This window comes from Anguilla anguilla, chromosome 4 (genome assembly GCF_013347855.1).
Source record: "Anguilla anguilla isolate fAngAng1 chromosome 4, fAngAng1.pri, whole genome shotgun sequence".
Classification (NCBI taxonomy): Eukaryota; Metazoa; Chordata; class Actinopteri; order Anguilliformes; family Anguillidae; genus Anguilla; species Anguilla anguilla.
In genome coordinates this window covers 39,653,467-39,667,890 of record NC_049204.1, presented here as the reverse complement: position 1 = coordinate 39,667,890, position 14,424 = coordinate 39,653,467, and the positions used below count along the sequence as shown (strand labels likewise).

The window sequence follows — 14,424 nt, the reverse complement described above, 5'->3', positions numbered from 1 at the left end:
GTAGGTGTTTTATAAAACCTTAATCCGTCTTCAGAATAAAGAGCATTTGCCCAGATTTTGTAGAGAAGGATTTTCCATTTCAAATAGAGAGAATCAAGATGAGACAACACAGTTAACAAATCTTGCAGCTGAATTTCTAGAAAATTTAAAAGAGGAGAAAATGCATTTGGAGGTTCATTTGGAGTGTGGAGAAGGCAAAATTGGAGGTTCAGTTAAGTGTGAAGGCTGGTGGGCGTCATCAACTTATGGCATCATTTGTGATGGCTGACCAATTACAAAAACAGCAGGTCGAAGGTCAGTGCGTAACATGAACAAGATGAAAATCAGAATAATGGGTAAAAGAAGAAAAAACACAAAGATAAAGCTGATAAAACAAATAAAACGGCAAAAGAATTAGCAGTGATTGAATAAGCAATGGATAAAGCTGAGGAAAAAATGAGGGGCAGAGGAGAGGATTGATCAGCTTTAACATAATATTACATCTAATGTGGACAGTTACCAGAGAAAAAGGAATGAAAATGTTTCTCCAACAGAACAAATAAGCGGAGCAGTGAGAAGACATTAAGATCTCACTATAGGAGAAGGAGGGAAAATCAAAGCATTTGAAAAATGATAAACAAGACCTGTCGGAAGTGAAAGTACTGATGAGCTGATGAAGATGTATGTGAGCATTTGCTCCTGCAGAGGTCAGAGGAGTCTCGGCCTTGCCTACTGGTAGGGTGAGCACACACACCTGGGTTGTGTTAATGAATCAATCCCAGGTGTTTAAAGGTCTGCTCTCTCCACAAGTAAGACAACATGAAAGAAAACACAAATGAAAAGCGGCAGAACTGGCAACTGAAAAGTTTTTCTGTTGCTGTGTTTTGCCTTCTTTTGTTTTGTTATTTTAGTTTGTTGTGTTAGTTTATTGTTTTCACCGAACCCATGAGGCAGAAAAGCAAAGGAGTTTGTTCATTAGTTTTTTGTTTGTGTAGGTACGCTCTGTCTCTCTCCAGCAGTCAGTTACAAGATCTGGTAAAAGTCACCACTACAGCTTGGCTCAACAGAGGCTAAACTTGCTGAAAGTATTTGAAATAAACCAGGTTTGAACTGAAGAGGCAGACGAGACAAAAGAGGAGCTGCAACCTGTCCTGACTTACACAATGAGGAAGACACACAAGCGAGGGTTGTTGAGAAGAAATACAAACTTGCAGAGAAGCTGAAAGTTGCCAGACAAAAGTGGGAAATGCATACTCACATAATTAATCTTAGTGAGTGCCTAGAAAAGCCAGGTAAATTGGTTGGACAGAGAGTGAAACACAACTGGCCCTTGAGGAGCTGACAAAAGATATGACTCTTCAAAGACACACGTTAATATCAACCCATAGCTTAAGCATTTTAGTTGTTGCAATGTAGGGACCACTGCACATGATTTGAGAAGCTAACAAATTTGTCAAGCTGACTTAATGGAGCTCACAAAATGACTGAAGTATACAGTTCATCATAACCATGAGTCCATAAAATCAACAAACATGTCAGCACCCCCATTTCTGATAAAAATATAATGGACTGTATTCTTGCCTGGATTTTCTGAAAGACATTAGATCACCTCTTGCTGTTGGGAGTATGCAACTAAACTGGTGTCAGGGTAGACTGTTATGAGATGGTGAGGGAGTTTGGGGTTTCTGAGATAAAGACTGGACCAACTAAAGTGTTATCCCAGGTGGTAGTGCTGGGAAGGGGAGTAAAATGGCAGCATTTCAATAATACTGTATACAGCCATCATTTGTGGAAAAGGCAATCAAAGGGCAATGCAGGGTGGATGAGGTAGTACAGGCAAGGCTGAGATTAGATCACTTGGGGGTTAACTATTCATGATTTAGAATAGGAAAAAATGAGACATGCTGAGTCCAGACTGTGGTACCAGAAACAATTGAGCATTGCACTTCTCTGCTATACACTGTATGTAAGGGAAAAGGGGGGCTAGTGGGAAAAATGTCTGTACCGGGAAGGATGAGTTTTAAATTGTGAAAGCTATTGGTTAACAACATCGATTGTAGGGCAGTAGGAGAATTCAGAAAATTGTCTGACTTATTGACATCACCACTTTACACTCCGTTTCAGTAGGCGGCGGTATGCACTTATCACGCTGAAATAAACCCACCATAAAACTAACCGAAGAAGTGTGAGAAATAATTTCGCAGTCCCGCCCACTGTAAAAGGTGCCGCAGTAAAATGTGACGCGCGTGCGCATCTTAGCTCCCTTTTTGCTGGAAGGTAAGGGATTGCATGGCGCGTGTATTTCTCCGCAGGGTACAAAAAGAATTAATAACGATGTATTTATTTATCAGACTTTGTTGAACAGAAACACAAAGTTGTGTGAAATGTTAAGCAATGCGGTGTGTCAGACGTTTCTATATGTATGAGCGTTGCGACTTTAAGGCGGCAGGATGTTGGTTAGCGTTTAGCTCGTTTCTGTGCCTCTCCAGTCTGGTCTATTGAAAAGCCACGGGGCCTGTAGCGCTCTGGCTGCAAACATTGATCATATCGTTACTGCTGCTGCTCGGTAGAAACAGACAGCATATAACTACGGAAATCTTACTCGACCGTCCATTCATCAGGGACATATGAAATTAGCTGGACGTCTACATGTGTTATCTGTGGTTTTCTGGTCATATGTGTCTCTGTGGGGGGATTCATTTGCTGCTTTTACCGACTGCCGAACAGTTGGCTGGTAGCGCCAACAAGTTAGCTCGTTCGTCAGCACTATCTATTGAATGAAGTCGAGGTTGCGGAAGCATTATAATGACATTAAATTACGTTTTTCCCCCGGGGACCAGCTAACGTTACCACGATGCTACACTTTATACGATACAAATTGCCCATTGGTCATGTATCTAACTACCATTATTATTGCATTCCGTTAGCGAACTTCATTGTTGGGAGTGAGCCAGCGTGTAGTCAGCTAGTTTACGGAATTGTTTGGGAATACCTAATATAATATCTTCTAAATGTGCAATCAGCTACAGCGGTTTCATTGTCACTGTCTTGTCCGCTAACGTAAGTTTTGATGCGAGAGTTGTGTTGACAGCCGTGGGTGAACTTTGAAATGCGCTGGCTTGCTAGCTAGTTTTAGGCCTACATTACTAGCTTATTGTTAGCTAGCTAGCTGCTTTCCGCTGCACTGCTAACTATCCAAGCCGATTAACTAAAGAGAGTCAACCGAATTAAGCTAACGTTAATTGAACGAACTAATTAAAACTAATCTGTGATTACCATTGACACTAGAGGTAGGTAGCGACTTCGAGTTTCTTAACAGGTTTTTTTTTTTTTAAAGTTGTGTACAACACGCATGGTGGGCCTCTAGTTTGAAGCCGGAGAACCATGATGCTGCAGGTTAGCACGAGCACACGTGTTCTCCGGTTTCCGTTTCCCCAACCAAATCGAGCCGCAACAGAGACACGTGGACAGGGTGTGGAATCGAGGGAGCAGAGTCGTCTAACCGCGCTTGAAACGAACTTAGTTCCCACATTCAAATTTTGGGTTTTCTTTTTCAGTTAACTGATGGTCAGCATCACCTTTAATGTGTTATAACCTTGATCATTTACGCTGGATATCTGCGCGATATCATACTTGAAACCATTGTGTCCGATGTTGGGAAATCGCGTAGCTATGCAACGTGTCATGTCAAACGCCTACTGTCACTGTTTGTAGATTAAGCGCGTTTAGACAGTGAATTGCTGAGAAATGAGTAGCTATGCATCTATATGCATTGGTTCTGAAGCATGTGTTGTGAAATGTGGGCTCGGCTACCGTTAAGGCGTCTATCGAAACTGAGCTGGCACTGGGTTTCTTGCAGGAACTTTAACAGTATGGTTTCCTTTAACTTAAGACTATCGAATGGCTATCTCCTGACAACCCTTAATGACTTGTTTTTATCCAAGACGGTGTTCTGTTAATACAGCGGTGCACAAACTTATCAGCTATGTCCCAAGCATATCAAGTCATGCTTTTCGCGACCCAGACTGATGTCATTTACATGAAGTTACTTGATAATTGTTAAAGTGCTGGCAATAGCCATGTTTTTAATACCTAAAAGCTAAATTAAAGGACAAAGTTACTGAATATTAACCGGCAGTTAAATTCGGTAAATTTGACTACGCTTTCTGGGATTAAGTCTATCAGTGACGCATAGTATGGGTAAAGTTCTCAAAGCTGCCAGACAGAAAACCTTCGGCTAAAACGTTTCTCATCAAGATTATTCACCGTCTCTTTAATGGGACGTGTCTGCCATATACCCAAATCTTCGATTTTATTTAACGTCAAAGACGAAAAGACCTTGTCGCGGTAATTAGCCGAAACCTTTAACTATCTGAAGTTATATGAGAAATAAACAAGTAAATTTGGTAGAATCGGCGATATCTCGCTGTTTGAATGCGTACCAGACAGCATTAAAGCCGGCATTTACGTTATCATATGAAATACACTGTCAAATGCAAACAATAACAATGTTTTAATTTTCCTATTTAGCATTTATTTGTACAAACACATAATAACATTAATGAATACAGCACCTTTTTTCACACAGGCCTAATTACATTGCAGTGTTGCTGCAAGCTACCCCATACCACAGCCAGCTAGATATACAGTTTGTGCACCGCTGTGAACTTTGTGGTCTTTAGTAGGACATTTTGTGTGCACGCACACACGCCAAGCTGTCAGAAGCTGGATGTTTTCCCCCAGTTGATTTTGCATGTTCTGGCTATCTAGTGCTCTTTGGGTAAAGTGTGTACAGTCTCAAGGCTGTGCGTTTGTACATCTGATGAAAATGGCACACTCGCAATACAGAGAAGTTTGAGCCTTCCCAGACACAGTATATTGGTTGGAAACCTGCTAGCTTGCTGCAAGTTATTGCACTGTAGAACTGGGGTGGTCAAGAACGGTTGCATCTTCACTTGATAATGGTTTTTCTGATTATAATTACCTCTATGTAATCTGCCATTTTGGCTGAATTTTTTGATTAATGATGAGTTACAACTGAAGACTGTCTCCATAAGCAATGGTTTGCCATTGGTCAACGATAATGAATTAGGGCTTATCAATTTCAGTTATTTTATTGTTATTGACATTACTTTGAATAGATATTTGGTAGGTGTCTAGTGGCTGCATCCCTCTGAATTTATGGTTATTTTTGCACCCCTTTACAATCCCTTAACATTTTTTTGTGTGTGTTCTGCGCTCTTTCAGTACCCTGCGATTTGACCCACCATGGCAGACCCAGATCTTGATTTCACCAGTGGGGATGCTGGGGCTTCTGCCACCTTCCCCATGCAGTGCAGCGCCCTGCGCAAGAACGGCCACGTGGTTCTGAAGGGACGCCCCTGCAAGATCGTCGAAATGTCAACCTCCAAGACCGGCAAGCACGGACACGCCAAGGTAACGGAAGGGTTGGTGCACTGGTTTGTCCGGGGTCAGTGTTGGCTTTCAGGTTCTGCCTTACTCTAGTGCAGCAGTAGCTAACATTTGTTCTGGAGACCCACAGTATCAGCTAGTTTTCTGTTGCCTTAAGATCAGCGACGAATGCAGACCCAAGAAAATAGATGAGTGGACTGTAATCGATTGCTTTAACTGATCAATTAAGTTCTGGATGGCAACAAAAAACGGCATACCTTGTTTTGCCCACCGGTGCCTTCAGGAGGAAATTCTTGTTTTATATTTCCACATTGAATGCTATGCTTAGTTTTAAGATTTTGCAGAAATCTTTGACATTGTGACTGCGTCTGGTCTATTTCAGTAAGGAGCAGTGCATTGAAGAGACACTGTTGCACTGGAAATAAATAATAAAAATAAAATAAATTGCCGTCTTTGAAGTCATAGGAATAGGACTCTGTAACCAGGCATTCAGTACAACACCACTTGGCTTCTAGTAAAATTGGCAAATCTTGTAACAGGGTTTTCATTACTCCACACTTAGTGGATCAATTAAGACTTTGCAGTTGGCATGTCTCTCCTGTTTATTGGTGGGTTCATGGTGATTCTGACCTGGCACACTACCACAGGAATATTCACATCTGGCCCACAAGTCAGTTGAATCATTGACCAGTCATTGGCACTCATAATGCAACGAATGGTCAGGCTGGAAAGGCTGGCCGCAAAGACCAGTTTTGAGTATCCCTGCCCTACTGTATGGTGCTGCCCGGATGCTTCATGCCAGAGGAGGGAAAGGCTGTTGATGGACGGCTGGCATTTATTTAGGTTTTTGTTCCCACAAGTTTCCCTGGTGGAATTGGCGAATAGGCAGTACTCAAACACTGGTTGGCCCATAGTCAGCACAGCAGTAGACTTTTCTGTGCAAGGACAGCATTTAGTTGTGATCTGTGGGCCAGGAATTTTAGCTGAAGTGTCAACTACAATGATTGTGACAATTTAAATATTGAGAACATAAGTTGGTATGAAATCCTGAAACAGATACATCACTCCTCTCCTCTGAGATGAGTGAGTTGGTTTGAAATGGTTTCATGTTAGCATGTGATTTTTAAGAGAGGAATATGCAAGCAGTGTGCTGAGGCAGCGTTTGTCTCTGCAGGTCCACATGGTTGGAATTGACATTTTCTCCGGCAAGAAGTATGAAGATATCTGCCCTTCTACCCACAACATGGATGTCCCCAACATCAAGAGAAATGACTTCCAGGTGAGATTCTGATAAGAACCGAACGGCTCGGCTTCTGATGGGCGGGGAGCCCTGTTGGATTTACCTTTTCTACATCCAGTAAAGAAAATGAACCACGGAAAATATTCAACCATGCCTGAAACAGTAATGTAACAGACTTCACTGTAGTTGTAACAGTAGTCACAATGTTTGAAGTGAATAGTTGATGCTTTTCTGTTGAAGATATGGAAGTGTTTGTTATTTTATGGAATTCTGGGGAATGTCTTACCTAGCCTGTCAGTGTGTCAAAATTTACTGTTGGCAAAATATTCACAAGTCACGCCCTCCTTTGTGACTCTTGCTACGTTTGACAAAAGAATGCAGTCAGCTGGTAGTATCTGCTGGAGTGAATTACCACAAGAAGTTTAGATGGTTTTAGGATGTGTAATCCAGTATTTTCAGAAAGTAGTTTGGCTTGATCCATTCATAAACAACGTGTAAATAAGAGACATGAAACTGGGAATATTGAAAAATGATTGCACCTTAACAAGGTTAATTTTGTTTTGTGGCATGGCAGTCTTGTGCCTTTCATCCACAAGATTGGGATAGTTGTGATTTAGTCTTCCATTGATAAAGTGCTGGAAAAGATTATCTGCCTTTAGCTACCAAATGGTAGTTGGAATAATGATACTACGGCACGGTTTGTGGTAAAGTAGCCCAAGAAGCGCTTGCTAATTTTAGATATGGTTCTTGAGCTGGTTTGACCAAACATTAGTCTGTCTATGTCCCATTTATGCTACGTGGTTATGGGAGATTGTACCTGCATAGTCTAATCATTCTGGCAGCTCTAATTATACTCCCTTTCTTACCCATCTTTCCTTATTTTATTATTTCTTATGATGTTTTACTAGGTTTTCCCTTTGCTTACACAAGGATTCTCGCTGGCTAACGTTAAGCATTTCATTGCCTGCTAGTTAACAACTGCCTATATGCTGTATAGACTGCATTTGACAAACTTGGATCTAATTGAATCTGTTAACTACAGTTAATAGACCAGATATGTTATCTGTTGTTATTAAGAGGCAAAATAGCCTGTATCTTGCCTTCAAACAAATGTGTGCCTGACATTACCAATTATTTTTTTCCCATAGGGATTTTGTTTACTGCTGAAAATGAGGTCTGTGGTTAACATACCTAAGTTTCACATTTTGTTCTATGAGATAAACCCCATTAATATCTGTGGTGTTTTCGAAGCCGTTATTTACTTTATAAAAGTATGTTGCTAACAAGTTGCTGTATTGAAACTACAGTGGTCATCATGTGCAGGCAGGCTAGTATGAATACTTGAGTGGCGGTTGCCTGACTGTTGTAGTTTCAGTGTAGCAACTTGTTAGCAACATAGTTTTTTAAAGCTTTGAAATTCACGGTTGAAATATTAATCGGTGTCATTTATTGCATAGAACAAAACGTGGAACTCTCTGGCTTAGGTTAACAACAGTGGAAAATTAAATCCCTATGGGGAAAAAAACATCTGCCAGGCGCACCCATGTTTCAAAATGCCAACTCACTTTCTTGTTTTAGGCCTGCTAATTGTAACACACTCTTAGGTCACCTATGGGCCATGCCAGATGCTGGCTAACACCACTTTTTTTGCTCAGACCCTCTTTAAATAACATTAATTAATTCAATTGAACAGTTCATTTAGATTTTTTCAAGTAGATTTCAGGGGAGAAATGTGCAGGATCTGTTCTCATGAACTTGCATTGCTCAGTTTTAATAAAACTGAGCTGTGGAATTCATGATTTCATGATTCCACTGCAACAAACAAATGTGACTTTAGCGCTGTAGCAACTTTGGAGACCTGGCTCTTCTGATTGATTTTAATCTTACCTTCTCACGTGTCTCTTTGTGGGTGTGATAGGGTCATGCTTTTTAAATAAAAATGAGCAGAAGTGTCCAAGGTGGCTTCCATAGTTCTTTCAACCTCCTGGTGAGAGGAGACTCATCAGAAACAATCCATATGATGTGAAAAGGAGAGAATCTGGCATCAAAATGTCTTAAATTGTTAAATTCAGGGATGTCTCGAGTTTATCCTGACTCAAACTAGGGCTTAGGTGGTGACTGTGTGACACCTACTGCCATTGGTCTGGCTTTACTGCCACTGTCTAAAGCTTTTTAAAATTTAAAATTCCAGTCTTCAAGACACCGCTACAATGCATTGTGATTGATGCTTTTAAAAATATAATGTGTGACAAAAATAAAATATTGAAACAATTTAAATACTTATTGATCGTTAGGTATTGTAAGTGCCAACTCTTTGTAAGGGGGTCATTCTACAGGAGTAGTATTTGGAATTGTAATATGCCTTGAAATTAGTTTCATTTACTTAAAACTTGGGGTACAATATTAATGAACCTCGGTGGTGGGCAATTCCGGTTCTGGCGGGCCAGTGTGTGTGTGCGTGCATGTTTGTGTTTCCACCAATTGCCCTAGCTAAATGAGAACTGGCTGTATACACCAACACTGGTTCACTCGTGGATTAGATCTCCGTAAAATGTTTTGTATAGGAACTAAAGAACAGTCTTCATCTGTCTTTCATACGCTTATCAAGAAAAATAGAAATGGATATCCCCCGTCGTTGCCCACCTCTTGTAACTTAATGAATCCGCACAAATACCATCTTACTGTATTGGAGTTATTTTTATACATTCTCAAAGAATGCTTGCACCATCATTTTTGTCACTGGTGATACATGTACCCTACACAACATGAAAGGATTTTCAGAATTTCTCAGTTCAGTCTGTGCAGATTGGAAAAAGTGTACGTTGGGGCAGTAGAGTCCACTCAACTGCGTAACAGATTATTGCATAATTCAGGTATTTTTATAGAATTGCCCAATTATATGCCAGGGTTTTGAGCACATTTTGTTGCCTGTAAAATCTTTGTGCGATTGATCATAAAAATGATATCCTTGCGCGCGTTCAGCAACTTTGTTCAAAAGTGTTAATATCGGAAGTATTACTGGTCACGGTGACGATGCTACCATGGTCATGCCTAGATGAGATGTGGATAATTTCAGGAAGTGGTGCCCTATTCGATAGGTTTGTCAAAATAGGATAATTTAATAAAGGTAAGTTTGCCCTATGTCAAACTTGAGGATAAATAGTTTAGACAATAAGGTGGCCAAATGAAAGATGAGAAGATCACCTATAAAAGATGGGGAAACTAGTAACGAGGTAGCTAGCTACCTTCGTGGCATTACTAGTTTCCCATCCTTTATTTGGTTACTTTTCTGTCCAAATGATTTGTCCTTAGCTTGGGAACAAATCTGGTCAAATTTTCCTCCTGGAAGGGAGGATAAGGCACCATTTAATTCTGTCATGGTGAACCTTTCAAATAGGACAGCACTTCCTGAAATATCCTGTATCCCTTCTAGACACAACCTGCTCAGAGACGATTCTGTGAGATGAACAGGAAAATAAAGTTGAACTCTGCCACCTGGCCAGTCGGCCAACAGTGTGATCTTAGAGTGCACTAATTGTAGACGGGGAGGTCTGCGAACAGTTTGCGCTGGAGGCTTGCACACATACAAACTCAAAGCACCATGTCTTTTTGTTCATCTCTCTTTCGCGACAGGTCCTTTTGAACTAAAAGTTCAGTTTAGTTTCGAGTATACTGGTGCACTTAGGCGGCTTGAAAAAACACTTGGGAGCCTAAGACATTTCAATGCAGGAAAACCCCTGGATGCCTGTATGGACAGGACTAGTGATAACGACCTGTGAATTTTTTCTGTGCTGACTACTTGGATGCGAAATAAAAATGACAAGCGTTACCAATTTCACAGGATTTTGATCTGAAGTGTCTGCTAAAATATAAAAGTGACTGTGAAATGTATCCAGATTCCTCATACCATCGGGGTGACCTTACAGCCAGCTGGGTGTGGGCAATAGTTAGATGTTGAGCTGCCTTTAGTCGATTGCACAAAGCAGATGATGTGATTGTTGGCTTTCAGGCTAAAATTGAATGGGCCCTTAAATACCCACACCTGGCCATCTGGGTAGTGTAGAGGTATAAGCACTCGCCTACCACTGCAGATACCCGGGTTCGGTTCTTCCGGCTTGGTCAGACGTTCCTAACAACACAATTGACAGTGTTTGCCGGTGGGAAGCCAGTGAGGGTATGAGTCCTGATCGTTGCATTAGCGACTCCTACTGGTTGGCCTGTTCAGCAGGGAGGGGATCTGGGGGTGATAGCTTGAACCTCCCCCAAAAATACCCACACCTGTTGTAATTGGCCCTGGTGGTGAAATTTTAAAAGAAGGTTGATGTCAGACGGGCATGTAAAGCGGTGGGCTGACTGCAGCAGACTGCATGTTTTTGTTCTGTTGATGCAGATTTCAATGACGATGCTTATTGCTGCAGCTGCGTGGTGTTTATTTCTACTCAGCTGATCAGCATTGTTTGAATGCTGTTCTATTTGAGCTGGTTTAATGCATTTCCTGTTCAAGCTGATTTGCGACGAGGAGTTGCCTGATCTATATCGATGCGTTTCCTGTTCCAGCAGATTTGGGCCGTGTGTTCCACCAGTTTTCCCATTGTTTCCAGTAGCCTATATCATGATATTTGATGCATTTTCCAGTGAAGCAGAAAGGCAATGTTTTCTGTTCCTCGTGATCTTAATTGTGATGCGTTTCCTGTCTCAGCAGATGTGTATTAGTGATGCGTTTTGTCCCTGCTGATCTCCGTTACTTTGTTTCCTTTTGCAGCTGATTGGCATCCATGACGGGTTTCTGTCTCTGCTGATGGACAACGGGGATGTCCGTGAGGATCTCAGGCTTCCAGAGGGTGACCTTGGCAAAGAAATTGAATCCAAATTCTCTAATGGAGAAGATACAATGGTGCGTATGCAGCTGCCCTAGCCTGCAGACTTGCACTTGTTACCTTGGGCCCCTGGCCCCCCTCTCGTTTTGCAGTTGCGCCACAGTTTTAATTGGACATGCACACACTTGATTGGTTAGGTTCTGGCTCCTTAGAAACTGTAGCCACCCCACATATGTGAATAACCACTCGTGGGGGAGGGGGTTTTTGGCTGGTTACCTTAAATTATGAATACCCCAGACTTTACAGAATTTGCATCGAAGAATTGTATAGTAGTGTGTCCGGTTTTTTTGCATGCGCAAGCTGTATATCATGCTCTTGCCCCAGGAAACAAACTGAATCGGTGGTCATGTCTTTAGCCTCTTTTCAACTGTAGGGCCGAACGGTTCTGAGCACGGAGAGGAACGGTTCCAATGGTGTTTCCACTTGGAAACGGTTTGGCGCGGGACGCTTACAAACCATGCCCAGCACAATTTTCTTGGCACGGTTAGACAACCGTGCTCCGTGCAATAGAACCGTTCGGGTGGGCGGGCTTAATGACATAGGTATTCACTGATTGGTTTCACATTTTGTCCTCTTCCGTAAGCTAGGTCGGTAGAGAAGCTAATATAGATAAAAATGCCCAAAACTGTGTCATGGTCAGTGGAGGATACGCTTGCACACACACAAATAAAAATCAAAAACAGACCAAAATACACAGAATCCTTGTCCATATCCTCAGCCAATGAAACGGAACATAAAAACAAAACAGAATGGGGAACGACAACAACAACTGGCGCATATTTATTACATACACAATGGGACGCCGTCGCTGATCCACTGCATCACTTGCTGTCGTCACTAGTTTTTCTTAGATACTCCGTAGTCCTGGTTTTAGCAGCCCGACAGATGGAGACAGAAACGGTAACCGTTCCCACGAGTCCTGAGGAGCGCAGAACGGCACAGAGCGCCCCGGTAACCGTTCGGCCCTACACTGGAAAAGAGGCTTTTGTGAATGCCCTGCTCTTCCGTACTTAGCAAAGGGCCCTGTTCCTTGCTCAAGAGATACAGTTGGAATGAAATCTGCAGGCAGTTTGTTGAAAGCTCTTTAACAGCTATGCCACACTATCACCCTTAACAGATTTCTTGTTTCCCTCCTCCCTTCCCTCTCGCCCCTAGGTCTCCGTGCTGTGCGCAATGGGGGAGGAGTGTGCCGTCGCCCTCAAGGCTATGTCAAATAAATAGGACGAGACTTGGTTTTAAGGCTGAGACTTCTTATACCACAAATCTTACATTTTGGTTCTAATTCTCACCAAAGCTATGGCCTTCACATACAACAACCTCAAATTGCTTCTTTTTTTTTTTCCTCCTAAAACTTTGCTGGAAGTTTTGTAACTGGGTGTCGTTGGCTGATTGGTATTTTGCCAAATCACTGAGGGTTTTTTTTTTGTTTTTAATTTTGACTTCATTCCTTTTAATTTTGCCTTCAAGATGTTAGTCTTGGTACTTACATTCCTGAATGTTAAAAAAAAAAAAAAAAATTATAATGGGATCCAATTTTGTAAGATTATTTTTTTATATTTCTTAGACTGAATAGCGTGTGGAATTTATGCCTTTTTGGGGTCAATATGCATTTCAGTTGTGGGGGGGGTGGGGTTGGGAAGACACTTACTGTTCACGCGGGCTTTTCCGCTCCCTACATGGTGACTGTTGGCAACGGCCATTGGTGCAGAGCAGGCATCCTTGAACCGATTCGTCCATGGGGAAATGCTAGGATATCGGTTGTCAGCACTTAAGAGCGGCCTTTTGGGTACTGCCAAACTAATTCACCTTCTTAAATTTCAGTGATTATTTTGTTTTTCTGAAACGCCAGTGTCCTTTTCAAAAGCCAAGAAAGAAGTGATGGCCACGCACGATTACCACTGTACACGACGGCAGATCACTGGCCGTCATTTGGCAACATAAATAAAAAGAATGTCGAAGCCTTTACGGGTCTCATCTAGGTAGGCTTCCCTGAGTGTTGTGTGGACGCCTCCTTGCGTGAGGGACTCAATCCAGGGGAAGGGGCGTTACGTTGCAAACCTTTTTTCACCGAGGCCTTTATCACCAACTGGAGATAGAGAAAAAAAAAGAAATAAAGAGTGGGAAAATAAAATGGAAAATCTTTCCAGTTGCTTATTTCTTTTATTGTATTTATCATGCAGTTATATTAAAATGAGTTAAGACCTCCCCAGTGCATCTGTTTCTCTGTTTTCTTTACAGACCTACACCTGTTCCTCCCCCGAGCACTTTGATAGTTGCATTAGTAGTTAAATTTTTTTATGCACTAGGACCCAAGTTTCTGAATTTACAACATGAAACGTTCAAATGCCAGTATTCTTGAGCTTTTTGGAGACCTGGCACCACAACAAAGGGAGTGGAGGGGAGGCAGGCATGCAGGTTGTAATGGACCTTTCCCAAAGTTGAGCTTTGAAACCGAAGTTATGCATTTTGGGTGTTGTGCTTACTTTGCTGCAGCAGGAGGTGGGATTATTCAATTTCTTTGCACCTTGTACTGTCTTGCTTTCTTTAATGCATCCGGACTCTGGGCTTCTCTGGTTTCCTAAAGTTTTTGGCTGGCTGTGTGGCTCTTGGATGTGCGATTGTCTAGTGGTGTAGTAGCCAAGCACAACTTTCCAAGCTGTTTGCAGTGACTGGACTTGTTTCAAATCTGGGGCGTGTGCCTGCGCTGAAGGCATGGCGGGTTCTCCTTGCCTTGGTATTTTCAATTTGTTCCTGCTTCCCACATTTCATTTGGAAACCCTGTCACACTGATATTGAATTAAACTTTGCAGGAGCCTTCTTTTGGAAAGGGAACTGCTTGTTTTGTTCAGTAAAAAGATGTCCCATGTTGTGGGCGGAGAAAGAATAACTGTCCATTGGGGTTAACCAGTCCTGGGG

At 42.0% G+C, this 14,424-nt stretch overlaps 1 protein-coding gene across 2 annotated transcripts; it reads left to right on the top strand.

The window, feature by feature from the left end:
• The first annotated feature begins 2,183 nt into the window (after window positions 1–2,183).
• On the top strand, window positions 2,184–13,720 carry LOC118225901 (eukaryotic translation initiation factor 5A-1-like). Of its 2 annotated transcripts, none has more exons than XM_035414982.1 (5): window positions 2,184–2,256; window positions 5,227–5,415; window positions 6,566–6,670; window positions 11,394–11,525; window positions 12,664–13,720. In XM_035414982.1, exons 2-5 carry the CDS (start codon window positions 5,248–5,250, stop codon window positions 12,727–12,729), a joined length of 471 nt encoding a protein of 156 aa, XP_035270873.1. In that variant the 5' UTR covers window positions 2,184–2,256; window positions 5,227–5,247; the 3' UTR covers window positions 12,730–13,720. The 2 variants fall into 2 exon arrangements, with proteins under 2 accessions (XP_035270873.1, XP_035270872.1); XM_035414981.1 differs by lacking the exon at window positions 2,184–2,256 and adding an exon at window positions 2,270–2,292.
• Window positions 13,721–14,424: the final 704 nt, after the last annotated feature.

Excerpts from the sequence above, each read along its gene's own strand:
- LOC118225901 (XM_035414982.1), top strand. The coding sequence starts at position 5,248 with ATGGCAGACCCAGATCTTGATTTCACCAGTGGGGATGCTGGGGCTTCT. Across the intron at positions 5,416-6,565 it reads GCAAGCACGGACACGCCAAG|GTCCACATGGTTGGAATTGA; the intron begins GTAACGGAAGGG and ends TTGTCTCTGCAG. Across the intron at positions 6,671-11,393 it reads TCAAGAGAAATGACTTCCAG|CTGATTGGCATCCATGACGG; the intron begins GTGAGATTCTGA and ends TTCCTTTTGCAG.